Source organism: Dermacentor silvarum, chromosome 2 (genome assembly GCF_013339745.2).
Source record: "Dermacentor silvarum isolate Dsil-2018 chromosome 2, BIME_Dsil_1.4, whole genome shotgun sequence".
Classification (NCBI taxonomy): Eukaryota; Metazoa; Arthropoda; class Arachnida; order Ixodida; family Ixodidae; genus Dermacentor; species Dermacentor silvarum.
Window position 1 is genome coordinate 69,003,750 of NC_051155.1, and position 16,599 is coordinate 69,020,348.

General features: G+C 47.9%; 1 protein-coding gene across 1 annotated transcript; it reads right to left on the minus strand.

The window, feature by feature from the left end:
• Positions 1-1,613: 1,613 nt before the first annotated feature.
• Positions 1,614-13,791, minus strand: LOC125943451 (uncharacterized). The gene is made up of 3 exons (XM_049662777.1): positions 13,537-13,791; positions 6,918-8,027; positions 1,614-1,670 (listed from the first exon to the last, which is right to left on the minus strand). The coding sequence occupies exons 2-3, from the start codon at positions 7,962-7,964 to the stop codon at positions 1,614-1,616; spliced, it is 1,104 nt and encodes a 367-aa protein (XP_049518734.1). The 5' UTR covers positions 7,965-8,027; positions 13,537-13,791.
• Positions 13,792-16,599: the final 2,808 nt, after the last annotated feature.

Below are 16,599 nucleotides of genomic sequence, written 5' to 3' on the forward strand. Positions count from 1 at the left end.
AAGCTTGGAGTACACCGAACATGTATTGGTACTCGACGAGATCGAAAGCTTTCGCTTGGTCCAGCGATACGAAACAGCCTGGGATACGTGTCCTAGAAGCGAACGTAAAAAGATCCCTCGTCAATGCTAAATATTAAAAGATTGATCGCCCTGAAAGACTCCACATCTGCGTCTGGCTGATTATCTCAGAAAGAGCGCCTCTTATTCTATTCGCCAGCAATGACGAGACTATCTTATAGTCCGCATTTAGCAACGTCATCAGTCTGAGGCCTGGTCACCTGGCTTGGGTAGGAGGACAATCCGGCTGTCGTTTAAAGAGTCTGGCCGAATTCGTCTACTATGAACCTATTGACCACAGACAGAAGCGATTCTTTGACGGCATCGAAAAACCGCACGTAAAACTGAAATGGGATGCCATCTGGGCCGAGCGTAGAAGAGGCATTCATAACTTTTACTACGGCCCATAGCTATTCGGGTGCCGCTGGCTGGCATAGATACTGTAATGCCACGTTCACACTAGCGGCAAAACGCGCGCGGCGCGCCGCGAAAGCAGCCGCGAAACAGGTTTTTCTTGCCGCGGCAGGGATCGCTCCTGGACCGATTTTTTGCGGCTTGCCGCGTGCCGCGGATGGAGACCAATGAGAGCGGCCCGCTTCCGTGACGTGCGCGCGGGAAACTGGTGACATGCGGACCGGCCCGACAGCTTGTTTTCCGCTGTTAGCCTAAACTCGTTTCGCACTATCATCTGCACGCGTCAGCTCCCGGACCGAGCAAACGGATAGTTCGAGAAGGGGGGGAGAGAGTCTAGTCTGTCACGTGATTGCCGCAGCGGCGCGCCGCCGGTTGGTGTGGCCGCCCTGCCGCTGCTGCGTTTTGCCGCCGGCGGCGCGCCGCGCGCATTTTGCCGCTACTGTGTACGTGCCATAAGACGTCCTCTGTTACCTGGGGCAGGTCTCGACAGAATTCCCTAAGTCTATCGCTGTAATCGTTCCTGTCCCAGCTGCCTTCCTCGACAGTGAGTACCTCGGCCACGTCCTGGGTAAAGGCAGTACTTATGTCGGACGAACAGTCGCTATGAGTACCATCCGGGAGCGTGACGTATGGAATTCTAGTAGGCCCTTTTTCCTCTACCGAGCCTGCTTGTATGTACCGGAGCACGGCTGGGTCGGATAAAGGTTTACCCTGGGTTGTAGCAATGCTGGCCGCTCTGGACGACTGTCGGAGCAAGATTTCATATCTAGCCTTCAACAAGTCAAGGTAGTTTTGCATTACAACCGTTAGAGTGTCTGCGTTGCGGACGATTCGCATCTGTCCAAGAATTTCATTTAATTCGCGGGTGATCCGCGTTTTACGGCGTGCCCTGCTCGGGTGAGCACCGAGCGCCATGCGGTCCTGAAATAGTCCCAAGTGCGGCGCTCCGCGCCACGCTCGACCAGGGCTGTCATGCAGACTGGTGTCTAGTTGCCATAAATCACTTCTCGGTATAATCTCACCGAGATCCAGACGTACCGACATTAGACGATGTTCCCAGATGCGTGGTGTGCCCGCAGGAAAGCCTAGAACTTCACAACTTTCGAAGAAGCAGCTTAATTCAGGCGGAAAAAGGAATTTGTCTAGTCTGCTCGCTGACCTGCCTTTTCCCAAATTGGCCCGAATGCATTGCCATGCAACTGCACCCACGCATTGGACAGACGAAATTGCTGAGCAAGCCGACGTAACCCACGCGTTCCTCGATAGTGGCAGGACCGTCCGGTTCCGCGAGTGTCGCGGCCCTCGTTTAGGCAACAGTTGAAATCACCGACAATAAACGTCGGGTAATGCTCGAACATGAATGTGTCTAATGACTCAAAAAATTTCGTGGAATTGGATTGGCGTGCGGGTGCACATATCGCTTGTGCCCTCACCCGTCTCGTGCGTAGCCAAAATTCGACTGCTAACGTGCGGCCGTCGATACCGTACGTACGGTGGGCTCCCTTTCTAAAATGGGGGTTTAAGAACACCACTCCTACACCGCAAGACACAGCATTTCTTAAAGAAAAGAAACCATCGACAGAAAACCGGGCCTTAAAGTTTGACACGTCGAGGCGTGTACGGAAATTACACTCCCCTAAGAAAAGCACGTTCGACGCCCCGTGCTCGCGCGAAGTGCAACACCTCTCTCTGTTTGTCGACGGACCGAAACCCTTGAACATTCAGAGAGAGAGTATGCACCACCGCCACGATGCAAGCAAAAAACGTCGCCATGTTACAGGGCTAATAAAGAGTTCCGCCCACAGCGGAACCCGATGAGCGCAGCTTTTTCGGGACCTTAGATTTACCATCTTTCTGCGAACCGCTCGAGTCCGTATCATTTTCGCGTGTTCGCTTTATCTCAGGCTTATCAGTGTCCATTGCTTCTACCCTAGGAAGCAGGTCGATTACTTGACTAACCGGGTTCTTCAGCGACGGGTCCGTTGTTCGAGGCACATGGTATCCGTTGCCTTGGGCGAATCCCGTCCATCCTACCAAGTGACGGTGTCTGCTCAGGCTGGGGGCGGTGCCCTCGTCCAACCGGAAGACGCGGCTTGTTGGTGAGCTCGTTGGCGGCGACGCCTTCGCGCACTGCGGTATCTGCTGCCTGGTTCGTTGCGTGCTCTGGAGGACGTCTTGCTTGAGTCTGCCTCTGATGTGTTGACTTTGGTGGTGCTCTTCTCAGAAGAGGGGAGCGGTGCCTGTCACGGTCTCAGGGTGGTAAACACGACGCAAGGAGCGTTTGGGTTAAGAAAAGCCTTTATGGGGCATGATCACAAGAAAAATACAAATATTAAGAAAACACGCGTTATCAAACCAATATCTAAACCCTAACACACAACAAACTATATACAAAGCTGGATAATTACAAACACTAACTTAAGTCCTCGCACACGACGTATAAACAGTTCAAAATATTTACATGAAGTCCCTTGACATGGCCACGTCACGTCGTCGTCGCTGCTTCCGGCGACACGTTGTTGGGCCCGCTGATGCGTCGTAGAGTCGGTGTCGCTGATTCCGACGTTCGGCCCTCGGTTGAGCTGGTGAGGAGGTCAGGATGGTGGGGTGACCTGCGCGCCTGGAGCGCCCGGTCAACTCCGCAAGCCTGCGGATCGTAGCCGCAGGGAATCCGGGAAGCAGCGCCGTCAGCCCGTAGCTGCGGCTTCCGATGGGGCGTTCGCTCAGCTCGCGGGTCGTGGCCGCGGCAGCTGAAGCACAGCTTCCATTGGGTTGCCGCCGTCTCCGCGATTCACCCGTCCTGTTCGGCCTCCAGCTCCTTCTCCCTGCCTGCGTCCCAGAGCGTAGCTGGACTGCTCTCTTCGGCTACGTGTCCCTTATCCCATTGGCCAAGTAGCTGCGCGTGCACTTTTGTGCTTCTTCTTTTGCTTTCATGTTGTATTCCTTTGAGACCGCTCTTATTTTCTAACTTCTTCTTTCTTTATTTCTGTCACCGACTCCACGTGTCTTCTTGTTCTCTTCTTCTGTTTTTTCTTTTTCTTTCTTTCTTTCTTCATTTTGTGGCTCATGACATATGCCCACCTTCAAGAGTTTTTCCATGTGAAAAACTGCGTCTTCCTTGTACCGGATATGTCCGCCGTCTTCACACGTCGTTGCAGCATTAGCCCTTGATGGCTTTCACCATTTTTGTCAGTTGCACCAGTGGGTACCTTCCCCGCACACCACTTCACTTCACTTCACTTCACTTGTTCACTGCACTGTACACATTCTCGAGTTCACTATTGCACACAAAAAAGTCATTGTCCAATACTCCTAAACCACAACACTGCTAGGGTAAACTCTTGATAACACTTGTCACGCTATATACTATGAAGCTCTACTCATAAAATCTGCTCCAACATTTTCTCTTCCCTTGATGTATTCTACGTGGAAACTATATTCTTGAAGCGCAAGGCTCCACCTCATCACTCTGGAATTAGTCAACTTTGCTTTATTTAGGAACTCAAGGGGTTGGTGATCTGTCTGCACCCTAAAATGTTTTCCATACAGGTATATGTGAAACCGTTTGACTGCCCATACAAGAGCTAAACATTCTTTTTCCACAGTCGAGTAGTGCCTTTCCCTTTCGAGCAATCGTTTGCTTGCATAGAATACCGGATGTAATACATTGTCGTTTTCTTGCAGCAACACCGCCCCAAGCGCTTTCTCTGAAGCATCTGTGCGCAAAACAAATTCGCTTTCTAAGTTGGGCGCCACCAGAATGGGAGGATTGGCCATGTGCTGCTTGAGTGTTTCAAATGCGTCCTGTTGCGCTTTTGTCCATTTCACTATATTGCTTGCACCTTTCTTTGTTAATTCCACCAAAGGATCAGCTATCTCCGCATAATGTGGAATGAAATCCCTGTAAAATCCCGTCAATCCCAGAAAAGACTGTACTTCTTTCTTGTTCTTCGGTGGGTTTGCTTCTTGAATCTTCTCTAGTATTTCCTCTTTCGTCGAAATGCGTCCCATGCCTAACTTGTGTCCCAAAAATGACACCGCATGAAAACCAAATTCACACTTCGTTGGCTTGATGGTCAGCTTGGCTTCCTGTAATCTATAAAATAATCCTTCTAATGCTTCCAGGTGCTCTTCCCAAGTGTCTGTTGCCACCAAAATATCGTCAATATAATGTTCTACGTTTTTCAGACCGTGAAGTACTCTTCTCATGAGTTTCGTAAATACTGCAGCGGCTGTCTTTAGTCCAAATGGCATGTACTTGAATTGAAATAGCCCATTTGTACTTGAAAATGCCGTCTTTTCTTTGGATGTCTTCTCCATGGGTATTTGCCAGTACCCCTTCGCTAAATCAAGCTTTGAAAAAAACTTTTTTCGTGCCACCTTTGCAAAAACAACGTCCACTCTTGGTATTGGCTCAGAGTCAGACACTAATACGCTGTTTAACCTCCTGAAGTCTACACAAAGCCTATTAGAGCCGTCTGGTTTCTTCACAACGACCAGAGGTGCGTTGTACGCTGATGTAGACCTTTCAATGATGTCTTGACGTAACATCTCGTCAACTTCCTTCTCGATAGACTCTTGAACCACAAGTGGCAATGGGTATTGTTTGACGTACACTGGTGTGTCCGTGGTGCATTCTAACTTGCACTCAATCACATTTGTTCTTCCTGGTAGGTCCGAGAATAACTTCTCATACTTTTGCAATAATGATTTTAACTCTGCTGCTTCTTCTCCGTCCAGACATGGATTAATGACTGCTTTTTCTAGCCCCATGGTTTTCTTGTGGTTGTAGGTGTGTACTTCCAAGTGTTCTTTCTCTTCTGTGACTACCATGTTGACAACTTCGGATTCTTGCGAATTAGGTCTCTCTTCATATTTCTTTAACATGTTGATGTGAAATACTTTTTAGAATCGTTCACCAGAAGCTCGTAATCCATCTCGTTCCTTTTCTGGATTACCTCGAATGGTCCCTTCCACTGCATCAACAGTTTGTTTCCATCACTGGGTAGAAGGATAAGTGCTTTGTCTCCTGGATTGAGTCGTCTTGCTACTGCCTTCTTGTTGTAATAGGTCTTATAGCGTTCTTTGGCTTCCTCCAAACTACGATGTGCTAGCTTACACGTTTCTTCCAGCTTCTCTCGAAGTTCCAACACGTAGGTGTATGTTGTTTTGACTTCGGTGTCGAGTCCTTCATTTGCCCATACCTCCTTGAGGATAGTTAACGGACCTCTGACCGTGCGTCCATACAACATCTCGAACGGTGAAAAATTGAGACTTGCTTGTGGCACTTCTCTGTATGCAAACAATAATGCTGGTAGGTAACGGTCCCAATCCGTAGGTCTTTCTTGACACATCTTCTTTATCACGTTCTTCAATGTGCCATTAAATCTTTCTACCAGGCCATTCGCCATAGGATGATACGGCGTTGTGAGCAACTGCTTTATCGAGAGCAACCTGTTGAACTCCTTCATTAGGTCAGATGTGAAGTTGGATCCCCGGTCACTAAGGATTTCTCGGGGCAGACCATACCGAGAGAACATCTCTATTAGAGCCTCGGCAACCTGAATTGAATCTATGCCTCTTAATGCGATGGCTTCTAGATATCTTGTCGCCATATCGACCATCGTGAGAACATAGCGGTTTCCTTTTGCTGATACCGGCTTTATTGGTCCTACGATGTCTATCGCTACTCTCTGAAATGGCATGTCATTGGTTGGCATATTACCAAGTGGAACTCGTTTCACTCGTCCTTTTGGTATCGTCCGCTGGCAAATGTCACAGGATTTTACATATCGCTTTACTTCGCTTTGTAGCCCTGGCCAGAAAAATTCTTCTGTGATCCTCGCCACCGTTCTTTTTATGCCTTGGTGCCCGGCCATGATGCTGTCGTGTCCCAAATTCAAGACCGTCCGTCGTAGTGATTTAGGAACCACCAACTGCATCACTTCTCTGCCCGAGGTAAACTTGCATCTTCTGTACAACAATCCATTTTTCTTCTGGAATTCAAAAATAGTTCTTCCTCTTTTATTTGTAGTCGCCTCTCCTTCCTTCTCAAAACAGGCTTGTAGTGAATCATCCTTTCTTTGCATTTCTGCAAATTCTGTTGGCGTCACCGCAAGTACTTCGGTTGTAGGTATCTTCAGTGCCCTCAATGTTCGCTGCGTACTTGATCTTGTGGCTATCGCCGACGACACTGCTGGACTATTCTCCGTAGTCTTAATTCTTTCTGTCGTCATGTTAGGATCACGCTCCTGCTGTTTTTCTTTCGCTTTTCCCGTGTCGGTGCAGCTGCTCTTCCACTTGATATCTGGGTCATCGACGCTTCTTACCCCTGGTAGATTGCCCAATATTAAATCATATAGTGGCTTATCTACACACTTCACTATCAGCCATCCGGAGTAGTAGGGAGTAGAAACTTGAATTCTGGCCTCAGGTAAATGCCTAACCGTGCTGTCGACCATGATAACCGCCGCTGTTTTTCCTGTTAGTTGTTGCTCTCCAATCAAACTCCGTCTCACCAAGGCCGTGTTGGTCCCACTATCTCGAAGAACTGAGACTCGTATTCCGTTGATCTCTCCATCAACTACAGGAAGACCCAATGATATTCTCTTCTTCTCGAACGCGTCCTGGTTGTCCGGGAGCATGGTTTTCGACGTATCCTGGGTATCCTTGGTCGATTCTTGCGATGATGCTGCCTTTCCACCATTTAACGAAACCACTCCTGCTGCCTTTTCTCGGTTCTGTAGTCTGCAGTCTTCTGTGTGATGACCTCGTCTCTTGCAGTGCTGACAAATGATATGCGCCTGTGGTCGGTTCCCTCCTACACGACAATCGACTGCCCGATGACCGACGCGGTTGCACAGGAAGCATCTAAGTACCTTAGGTACCGCACCTTGCCTAACTTGGGTTACATCATCGTCTCTTTTACGAGTTTCTTCTTCGTTTTTACCTAAATTCCTCAAGCCTTGCGCTTCCAGAAATTGGTCAGCAGATTCAGCGAAATCATCTAGACGTTTCAATGAACGCTCTTTAAGAAAAACATTGAGTTTTGGGCTACAACAAGTCAAGAACTGCTCAATCACGATACGCTCCCTGACTCCTTCGTACGTCTTCTCTGTGTTTGCCATTTCCATCCATCTATCAAAATAATTTGTTAAACGGCAAGCAAACTGCTTACCAGTCTCTGATTGCTCTGGTTTACTATTCCGGAATTTCTCACGGAATCCTTCTGCAGTTAGCCTGAATCTCTGCAATAATGCTTTCTTGACTTTGTCGTAGTCCATTGACTCAGATGCTGGCATTCTTCCGAACACGTTCAACGCTTCGCCAACTAAACACAAACTAAGTGCTGTCGCCCACTCAGATCGCTCCCAGCCTTGTCCTAAAGCAATCCTTTCAAAACGATGTAGATAAGCATCAAGGTCATCTCGCTTATCGTCAAATGGAGCCATTAACTTTCGTGGACAAATTGTCTTTGTTCTTTGCGGCTCCATTTCCGAAGAAACCGACGATCTGTCCGCGTCATCTCTTCCGATAGACACATCGGCCAAACGCAACTTCAACAACAAAATTTCTTTTTCCGCTTCGCGTGCTTCTCGAGCTTCTTTTTGTGCTCTATCAAAAAGGCTAAGCGATTCTTCGCGGCTAAGTCCCAGAGAATTGGCTACCCCCAACAGCTTCTCATAATCCATGTTCCTGCGACGTGTGAGACCGAGTATTCAGGAAATAAATCCTGGCAGGCTCGCCAATATTTTGTCACGGTCTCAGGGTGGTAAACACGACGCAAGGAGCGTTTGGGTTAAGAAAAGCCTTTATGGGGCATGATCACAAGAAAAATACAAATATTAAGAAAACACGCGTTATCAAACCAATATCTAAACCCTAACACACAACAAACTATATACAAAGCTGGATAATTACAAACACTAACTTAAGTCCTCGCACACGACGTATAAACAGTTCAAAATATTTACATGAAGTCCCTTGACATGGCCACGTCACGTCGTCGTCGCTGCTTCCGGCGACACGTTGTTGGGCCCGCTGATGCGTCGTAGAGTCGGCGTCGCTGATTCCGACGTTCGGCCCTCGGTTGAGCTGGTGAGGAGGTCAGGATGGTGGGGTGACCTGCGCGCCTGGAGCGCCCGGTCAACTCCGCAAGCCTGCGGATCGTAGCCGCAGGGAATCCGGGAAGCAGCGCCGTCATCCCGTAGCTGCGGCTTCCGATGGGGCGTTCGCTCAGCTCGCGGGTCGTGGCCGCGGCAGCTGAAGCACAGCTTCCATTGGGTTGCCGCCGTCTCCGCGATTCACCCGTCCTGTTCGGCCTCCAGCTCCTTCTCCCTGCCTGCGTCCCAGAGCGTAGCTGGACTGCTCTCTTCGGCTACGTGTCCCTTATCCCATTGGCCACGTAGCTGCGCGTGCACTTTTGTGCTTCTTCTTTTGCTTTCATGTTGTATTCCTTTGAGACCGCTCTTATTTTCTAACTTCTTCTTTCTTTATTTCTGTCACCGACTCCACGTGTCTTCTTGTTCTCTTCTTCTGTTTTTTCTTTTTCTTTCTTTCTTCATTTTGTGGCTCATGACATATGCCCACCTTCAAGAGTTTTTCCATGTGAAAAACTGCGTCTTCCTTGTACCGGATATGTCCGCCGTCTTCACACGTCGTTGCAGCATTAGCCCTTGATGGCTTTCACCATTTTTGTCAGTTGCACCACTGGGTACCTTCCCCGCACACCACTTCACTTCACTTCACTTCACTTGTTCACTGCACTGTACACATTCTCGAGTTCACTATTGCACACAAAAAAGTCATTGTCCAATACTCCTAAACCACAACACTGCTAGGGTAAACTCTTGATAACACTTGTCACGCTATATACTATGAAGCTCTACTCATAAAATCTGCTCCAACATTTTCTCTTCCCTTGATGTATTCTACGTGGAAACTATATTCTTGAAGCGCAAGGCTCCATCTCATCACTCTGGAATTAGTCAACTTTGCTTTATTTAGGAACTCAAGGGGTTGGTGATCTGTCTGCACCCTAAAATGTTTTCCATACAGGTATATGTGAAACCGTTTGACTGCCCATACAAGAGCTAAACATTCTTTTTCCACAGTCGAGTAGTGCCTTTCCCTTTCGAGCAATCGTTTGCTTGCATAGAATACCGGATGTAATACATTGTCGTTTTCTTGCAGCAACACCGCCCCAAGCGCTTTCTCTGAAGCATCTGTGCGCAAAACAAATTCGCTTTCTAAGTTGGGCGCCACCAGAATGGGAGGATTGGCCATGTGCTGCTTGAGTGTTTCAAATGCGTCCTGTTGCGCTTTTGTCCATTTCACTATATTGCTTGCACCTTTCTTTGTTAATTCCACCAAAGGATCAGCTATCTCCGCATAATGTGGAATGAAATCCCTGTAAAATCCCGTCAATCCCAGAAAAGACTGTACTTCTTTCTTGTTCTTCGGTGGGTTTGCTTCTTGAATCTTCTCTAGTATTTCCTCTTTCGTCGAAATGCGTCCCATGCCTAACTTGTGTCCCAAAAATGACACCGCATGAAAACCAAATTCACACTTCGTTGGCTTGATGGTCAGCTTGGCTTCCTGTAATCTATAAAATAATCCTTCTAATGCTTCCAGGTGCTCTTCCCAAGTGTCTGTTGCCACCAAAATATCGTCAATATAATGTTCTACGTTTTTCAGACCGTGAAGTACTCTTCTCATGAGTTTCGTAAATACTGCAGCGGCTGTCTTTAGTCCAAATGGCATGTACTTGAATTGAAATAGCCCATTTGTACTTGAAAATGCCGTCTTTTCTTTGGATGTCTTCTCCATGGGTATTTGCCAGTACCCCTTCGCTAAATCAAGCTTTGAAAAAAACTTTTTTCGTGCCACCTTTGCAAAAACAACGTCCACTCTTGGTATTGGCTCAGAGTCAGACACTAATACGCTGTTTAACCTCCTGAAGTCTACACAAAGCCTATTAGAGCCGTCTGGTTTCTTCACAACGACCAGAGGTGCGTTGTACGCTGATGTAGACCTTTCAATGATGTCTTGACGTAACATCTCGTCAACTTCCTTCTCGATAGACTCTTGAACCACAAGTGGCAATGGGTATTGTTTGACGTACACTGGTGTGTCCGTGGTGCATTCTAACTTGCACTCAATCACATTTGTTCTTCCTGGTAGGTCCGAGAATAACTTCTCATACTTTTGCAATAATGATTTTAACTCTGCTGCTTCTTCTCCGTCCAGACATGGATTAATGACTGCTTTTTCTAGCCCCATGGTTTTCTTGTGGTTGTAGGTGTGTACTTCCAAGTGTTCTTTCTCTTCTGTGACTACCATGTTGACAACTTCGGATTCTTGCGAATTAGGTCTCTCTTCATATTTCTTTAACATGTTGATGTGAAATACTTTTTTAGAATCGTTCACCAGAAGCTCGTAATCCATCTCGTTCCTTTTCTGGATTACCTCGAATGGTCCCTTCCACTGCATCAACAGTTTGTTTCCATCACTGGGTAGAAGGATAAGTGCTTTGTCTCCTGGATTGAGTCGTCTTGCTACTGCCTTCTTGTTGTAATAGGTCTTATAGCGTTCTTTGGCTTCCTCCAAACTACGATGTGCTAGCTTACACGTTTCTTCCAGCTTCTCTCGAAGTTCCAACACGTAGGTGTATGTTGTTTTGACTTCGGTGTCGAGTCCTTCATTTGCCCATACCTCCTTGAGGATAGTTAACGGACCTCTGACCGTGCGTCCATACAACATCTCGAACGGTGAAAAATTGAGACTTGCTTGTGGCACTTCTCTGTATGCAAACAATAATGCTGGTAGGTAACGGTCCCAATCCGTAGGTCTTTCTTGACACATCTTCTTATCACGTTCTTCAATGTGCCATTAAATCTTTCTACCAGGCCATTCGCCATAGGATGATACGGCGTTGTGAGCAACTGCTTTATCGAGAGCAACCTGTTGAACTCCTTCATTAGGTCAGATGTGAAGTTGGATCCCCGGTCACTAAGGATTTCTCGGGGCAGACCATACCGAGAGAACATCTCTATTAGAGCCTCGGCAACCTGAATTGAATCTATGCCTCTTAATGCGATGGCTTCTAGATATCTTGTCGCCATATCGACCATCGTGAGAACATAGCGGTTTCCTTTTGCTGATACCGGCTTTATTGGTCCTACGATGTCTATCGCTACTCTCTGAAATGGCATGTCATTGGTTGGCATATTACCAAGTGGAACTCGTTTCACTCGTCCTTTTGGTATCGTCCGCTGGCAAATGTCACAGGATTTTACATATCGCTTTACTTCGCTTTGTAGCCCTGGCCAGAAAAATTCTTCTGTGATCCTCGCCACCGTTCTTTTTATGCCTTGGTGCCCGGCCATGATGCTGTCGTGTCCCAAATTCAAGACCGTCCGTCGTAGTGATTTAGGAACCACCAACTGCATCACTTCTCTGCCCGAGGTAAACTTGCATCTTCTGTACAACAATCCATTTTTCTTCTGGAATTCAAAAATAGTTCTTCCTCTTTTATTTGTAGTCGCCTCTCCTTCCTTCTCAAAACAGGCTTGTAGTGAATCATCCTTTCTTTGCATTTCTGCAAATTCTGTTGGCGTCACCGCAAGTACTTCGGTTGTAGGTATCTTCAGTGCCCTCAATGTTCGCTGCGTACTTGATCTTGTGGCTATCGCCGACGACACTGCTGGACTATTCTCCGTAGTCTTAATTCTTTGTGTCGTCATGTTAGGATCACGCTCCTGCTGTTTTCTTTCGCTTTTCCCGTGTCGGTGCAGCTGCTCTTCCACTTGATATCTGGGTCATCGACGCTTCTTACCCCTGGTAGATTGCCCAATATTAAATCATATAGTGGCTTATCTACACACTTCACTATCAGCCATCCGGAGTAGTAGGGAGTAGAAACTTGAATTCTGGCCTCAGGTAAATGCCTAACCGTGCTGTCGACCATGATAACCGCCGCTGTTTTTCCTGTTAGTTGTTGCTCTCCAATCAAACTCCGTCTCACCAAGGCCGTGTTGGTCCCACTATCTCGAAGAACTGAGACTCGTATTCCGTTGATCTCTCCATCAACTACAGGAAGACCCAATGATATTCTCTTCTTCTCGAACGCGTCCTGGTTGTCCGGGAGCATGGTTTTCGACGTATCCTGGGTATCCTTGGTCGATTCTTGCGATGATGCTGCCTTTCCACCATTTAACGAAACCACTCCTGCTGCCTTTTCTCGGTTCTGTAGTCTGCAGTCTTCTGTGTGATGACCTCGTCTCTTGCAGTGCTGACAAATGATATGCGCCTGTGGTCGGTTCCCTCCTACACGACAATCGACTGCCCGATGACCGACGCGGTTGCACAGGAAGCATCTAAGTACCTTAGGTACCGCACCTTGCCTAACTTGGGTTACATCATCGTCTCTTTTACGAGTTTCTTCTTCGTTTTTACCTAAATTCCTCAAGCCTTGCGCTTCCAGAAATTGGTCAGCAGATTCAGCGAAATCATCTAGACGTTTTCAATGAACGCTCTTTAAGAAAAACATTGAGTTTTGGGCTACAACAAGTCAAGAACTGCTCAATCACGATACGCTCCCTGACTCCTTCGTACGTCTTCTCTGTGTTTGCCATTTCCATCCATCTATCAAAATAATTTGTTAAACGGCAAGCAAACTGCTTACCAGTCTCTGATTGCTCTGGTTTACTATTCCGGAATTTCTCACGGAATCCTTCTGCAGTTAGCCTGAATCTCTGCAATAATGCTTTCTTGACTTTGTCGTAGTCCATTGACTCAGATGCTGGCATTCTTCCGAACACGTTCAACGCTTCGCCAACTAAACACAAACTAAGTGCTGTCGCCCACTCAGATCGCTCCCAGCCTTGTCCTAAAGCAATCCTTTCAAAACGATGTAGATAAGCATCAAGGTCATCTCGCTTATCGTCAAATGGAGCCATTAACTTTCGTGGACAAATTGTCTTTGTTCTTTGCGGCTCCATTTCCGAAGAAACCGACGATCTGTCCGCGTCATCTCTTCCGATAGACACATCGGCCAAACGCAACTTCAACAACAAAATTTCTTTTTCCGCTTCGCGTGCTTCTCGAGCTTCTTTTTGTGCTCTATCAAAAAGGCTAAGCGATTCTTCGCGGCTAAGTCCCAGAGAATTGGCTACCCCCAACAGCTTCTCATAATCCATGTTCCTGCGACGTGTGAGACCGAGTATTCAGGAAATAAATCCTGGCAGGCTCGCCAATATTTTGTCACGGTCTCAGGGTGGTAAACACGACGCAAGGAGCGTTTGGGTTAAGAAAAGCCTTTATGGGGCATGATCACAAGAAAAATACAACTATTAAGAAAACACGCGTTATCAAACCAATATCTAAACCCTAACACACAACAAACTATATACAAAGCTGGATAATTACAAACACTAACTTAAGTCCTCGCACACGACGTATAAACAGTTCAAAATATTTACATGAAGTCCCTTGACATGGCCACGTCACGTCGTCGTCGCTGCTTCCGGCGACACGTTGTTGGGCCCGCTGATGCGTCGTAGAGTCGGCGTCGCTGATTCCGACGTTCGGCCCTCGGTTGAGCTGGTGAGGAGGTCAGGATGGTGGGGTGACTTGCGCGCCTGGAGCGCCCGGTCAACTCCGCAAGCCTGCGGATCGTAGCCGCAGGGAATCCGGGAAGCAGCGCCGTCATCCCGTAGCTGCGGCTTCCGATGGGGCGTTCGCTCAGCTCGCGGGTCGTGGCCGCGGCAGCTGAAGCACAGCTTCCATTGGGTTGCCGCGTCTCCGCGATTCACCCGTCCTGTTCGGCCTCCAGCTCCTTCTCCCTGCCTGCGTCCCAGAGCGTAGCTGGACTGCTCTCTTCGGCTACGTGTCCCTTATCCCATTGGCCACGTAGCTGCGCGTGCACTTTTGTGCTTCTTCTTTTGCTTTCATGTTGTATTCCTTTGAGACCGCTCTTATTTTCTAACTTTTTCTTTCTTTATTTCTGTCACCGACTCCACGTGTCTTCTTGTTCTCTTCTTCTGTTTTTTCTTTTTCTTTCTTTCTTCATTTTGTGGCTCATGACAGTGCGATATCTTCGTCTGAAGATTCCGAGTGAGACGAGGTTTCGGAGAGTTCGCTGTTGCGCGGCTCTTCTAGCGACGGTTGTACTTCGGTGACCCGGTCATCGTTCAGAAAATCTTTGGGGAGCTTGTTTTGGTCTGGCTGGCCGTCGTTGTCTTCGACACTGTCGGGGATGTTAGTATCTGCAGCTGCAGAGGCGTAGGCCCTGGGCAGGAAACAGTCCGCTGTGACGTGGTTCCCGGCACAGCGGTGACAAGGGGACGTGCACTTGGCACTCTCGTGACCGCAGACTTCGCACCTTTCGCAACGTGGCGTTTCGCACGTGTTCCCAAGGTCGCCTTCCGCTCCACACCTTGAGCACACCTTCCGAATTCCTCGGTAGTCAAACCTGATGCGGTGGCCTTGGATTGACATGAAGTTTGGCACGGGCTTTCCCATTTCTACGCGAATGACCCTTACGCTGGTACCGACTGTGGCTCTTCTTTTGAACTGTGATCCTTGAATTGCCAGGACCTTTCCATACGTCGACAGGGCGGCTGCGAGTGTGGCGTCTCCCAAGTACTGGCGAACACGGAAGGCGGAAATGCAGAGGACTCGTGGTCCGACTTTAGTGATTCAGAGATTCAGACCGAGGCACCGTTCAGAACTCAGGAGCCCCGGGATGATAGTTTTACAGCGGCTGCTGCGGACGCGACAGCTGCGATGAACTTTATTCCTCCCTGGTGTTGGAGGGTCTCAAGGTCTCGCGACCCTACAGTTTAATCGATGGCGTCGATGATTTCATAGGCGCTGTGGCCCGTCGGCACGCTGAAGGTGAAGGAGTGCGCCATTGGCGGAGGTTCTCGGAACGCCTTCCTGGTTGGGTTGGACATAAGCGCGCGCTCGCGCGCACTTGACCAAATCCGGAGTCGGCGTGCGATGTCGGCGGGTGGCGGAGAAAATCATCCCCAACCACCCCGACCACGCAGGTTCGCCACATGGTGGAAGGTTTTGGTGAACAAAATTTGAATTTCTCACTGTGAAATCCGTCAGAAAAATTCTAAAGTGCGACTTTACCATTCGGCGTCGGATTCGCCGTCAGCTTGTTTACCAATCAGCGTCGGATTGTAATTTGAATGTACGAGAAAACCCAGTTCTGCTACGAGGAAACTCAAACACAAACCTCTTTTCCAGCATTTCTACCAGACCTACAGCTACGCGTTCGGGCACTTTACTTGCGAAAATGATATCCAGATGGCGCTAGCATCCTTGGCTGGTCAAATTGGGACTTCGCCTTCTAATGCGCTTTGGACACGCGCGTGCGTCGGGACAAAAGCAAACAATTAATGAAGTAAAAGTAGGTGCCAGAGCCTTAACGTTTTAATATAAGACGACTTATATTGCCCCTTGAAAAACGTCTTTCCAGCAATGCATTTCTTTGTAAAAGTGAAGTCTACTTTAAGGGGATCGGTGTAAGCTTGGTTTTTGTAAGCTTGCTTTCCCACGTTCAGGGTTGCAGTGAATGAAGCGTACTTGCCATATGGGAACGATACGATGCGAACGGTTCCCGATAACGCTGTCGCGTTCTACTCTTAAAGGCGAAGCTTAAGCGTCGTCCAATGTTTGTTTGACTGTAATGCTTTTTTTTTCGAGGTACGTTTGGTAAGTTGCATTCATTATTATTAATTTTTCTGGGGATACTTTGGAACAACATTGAGTTTTACGAATGTTCTGTTAGGCAAAGGGCAGTGTTGGTCTCTTCTGATCGTGGTAGAGGCAGAAAATTTTTCGAGTTAATTTGATGTTTGCTTTCAGGAAAACGTGACAACTGAACGCTCGAGAAAGGAAAGCGTCAGTGTTTTTTTTTTTCGCAGAGATATGTAGAAAGCTCGCGTGAGTTTCCGTTAACGTAACACTTTCTTTTCGGATTTCGCGAGTTCTGAAAACAACGCTGTATCAGATTAGATACTGGTTATTCTTCAGTCTACTTCAGCTGATTTTATAAATCGCCGGATGGTTGTTCCCGCACGCACTTAGAGGGTACCGTGCCATAGAGACGGGCTG

Coding starts and splice junctions, on each gene's coding strand:
- LOC125943451 (XM_049662777.1), bottom strand. CDS start 7,964: ATGGAGCCGCAAAGAACAAAGACAATTTGTCCACGAAAGTTAATGGCT. Junction 1,671..6,917: donor TTATCATGGTCGACAGCACG/GTTAGGCATTTA, acceptor GCGTGGGTGCAG/TTGCATGGCAATGCATTCGG.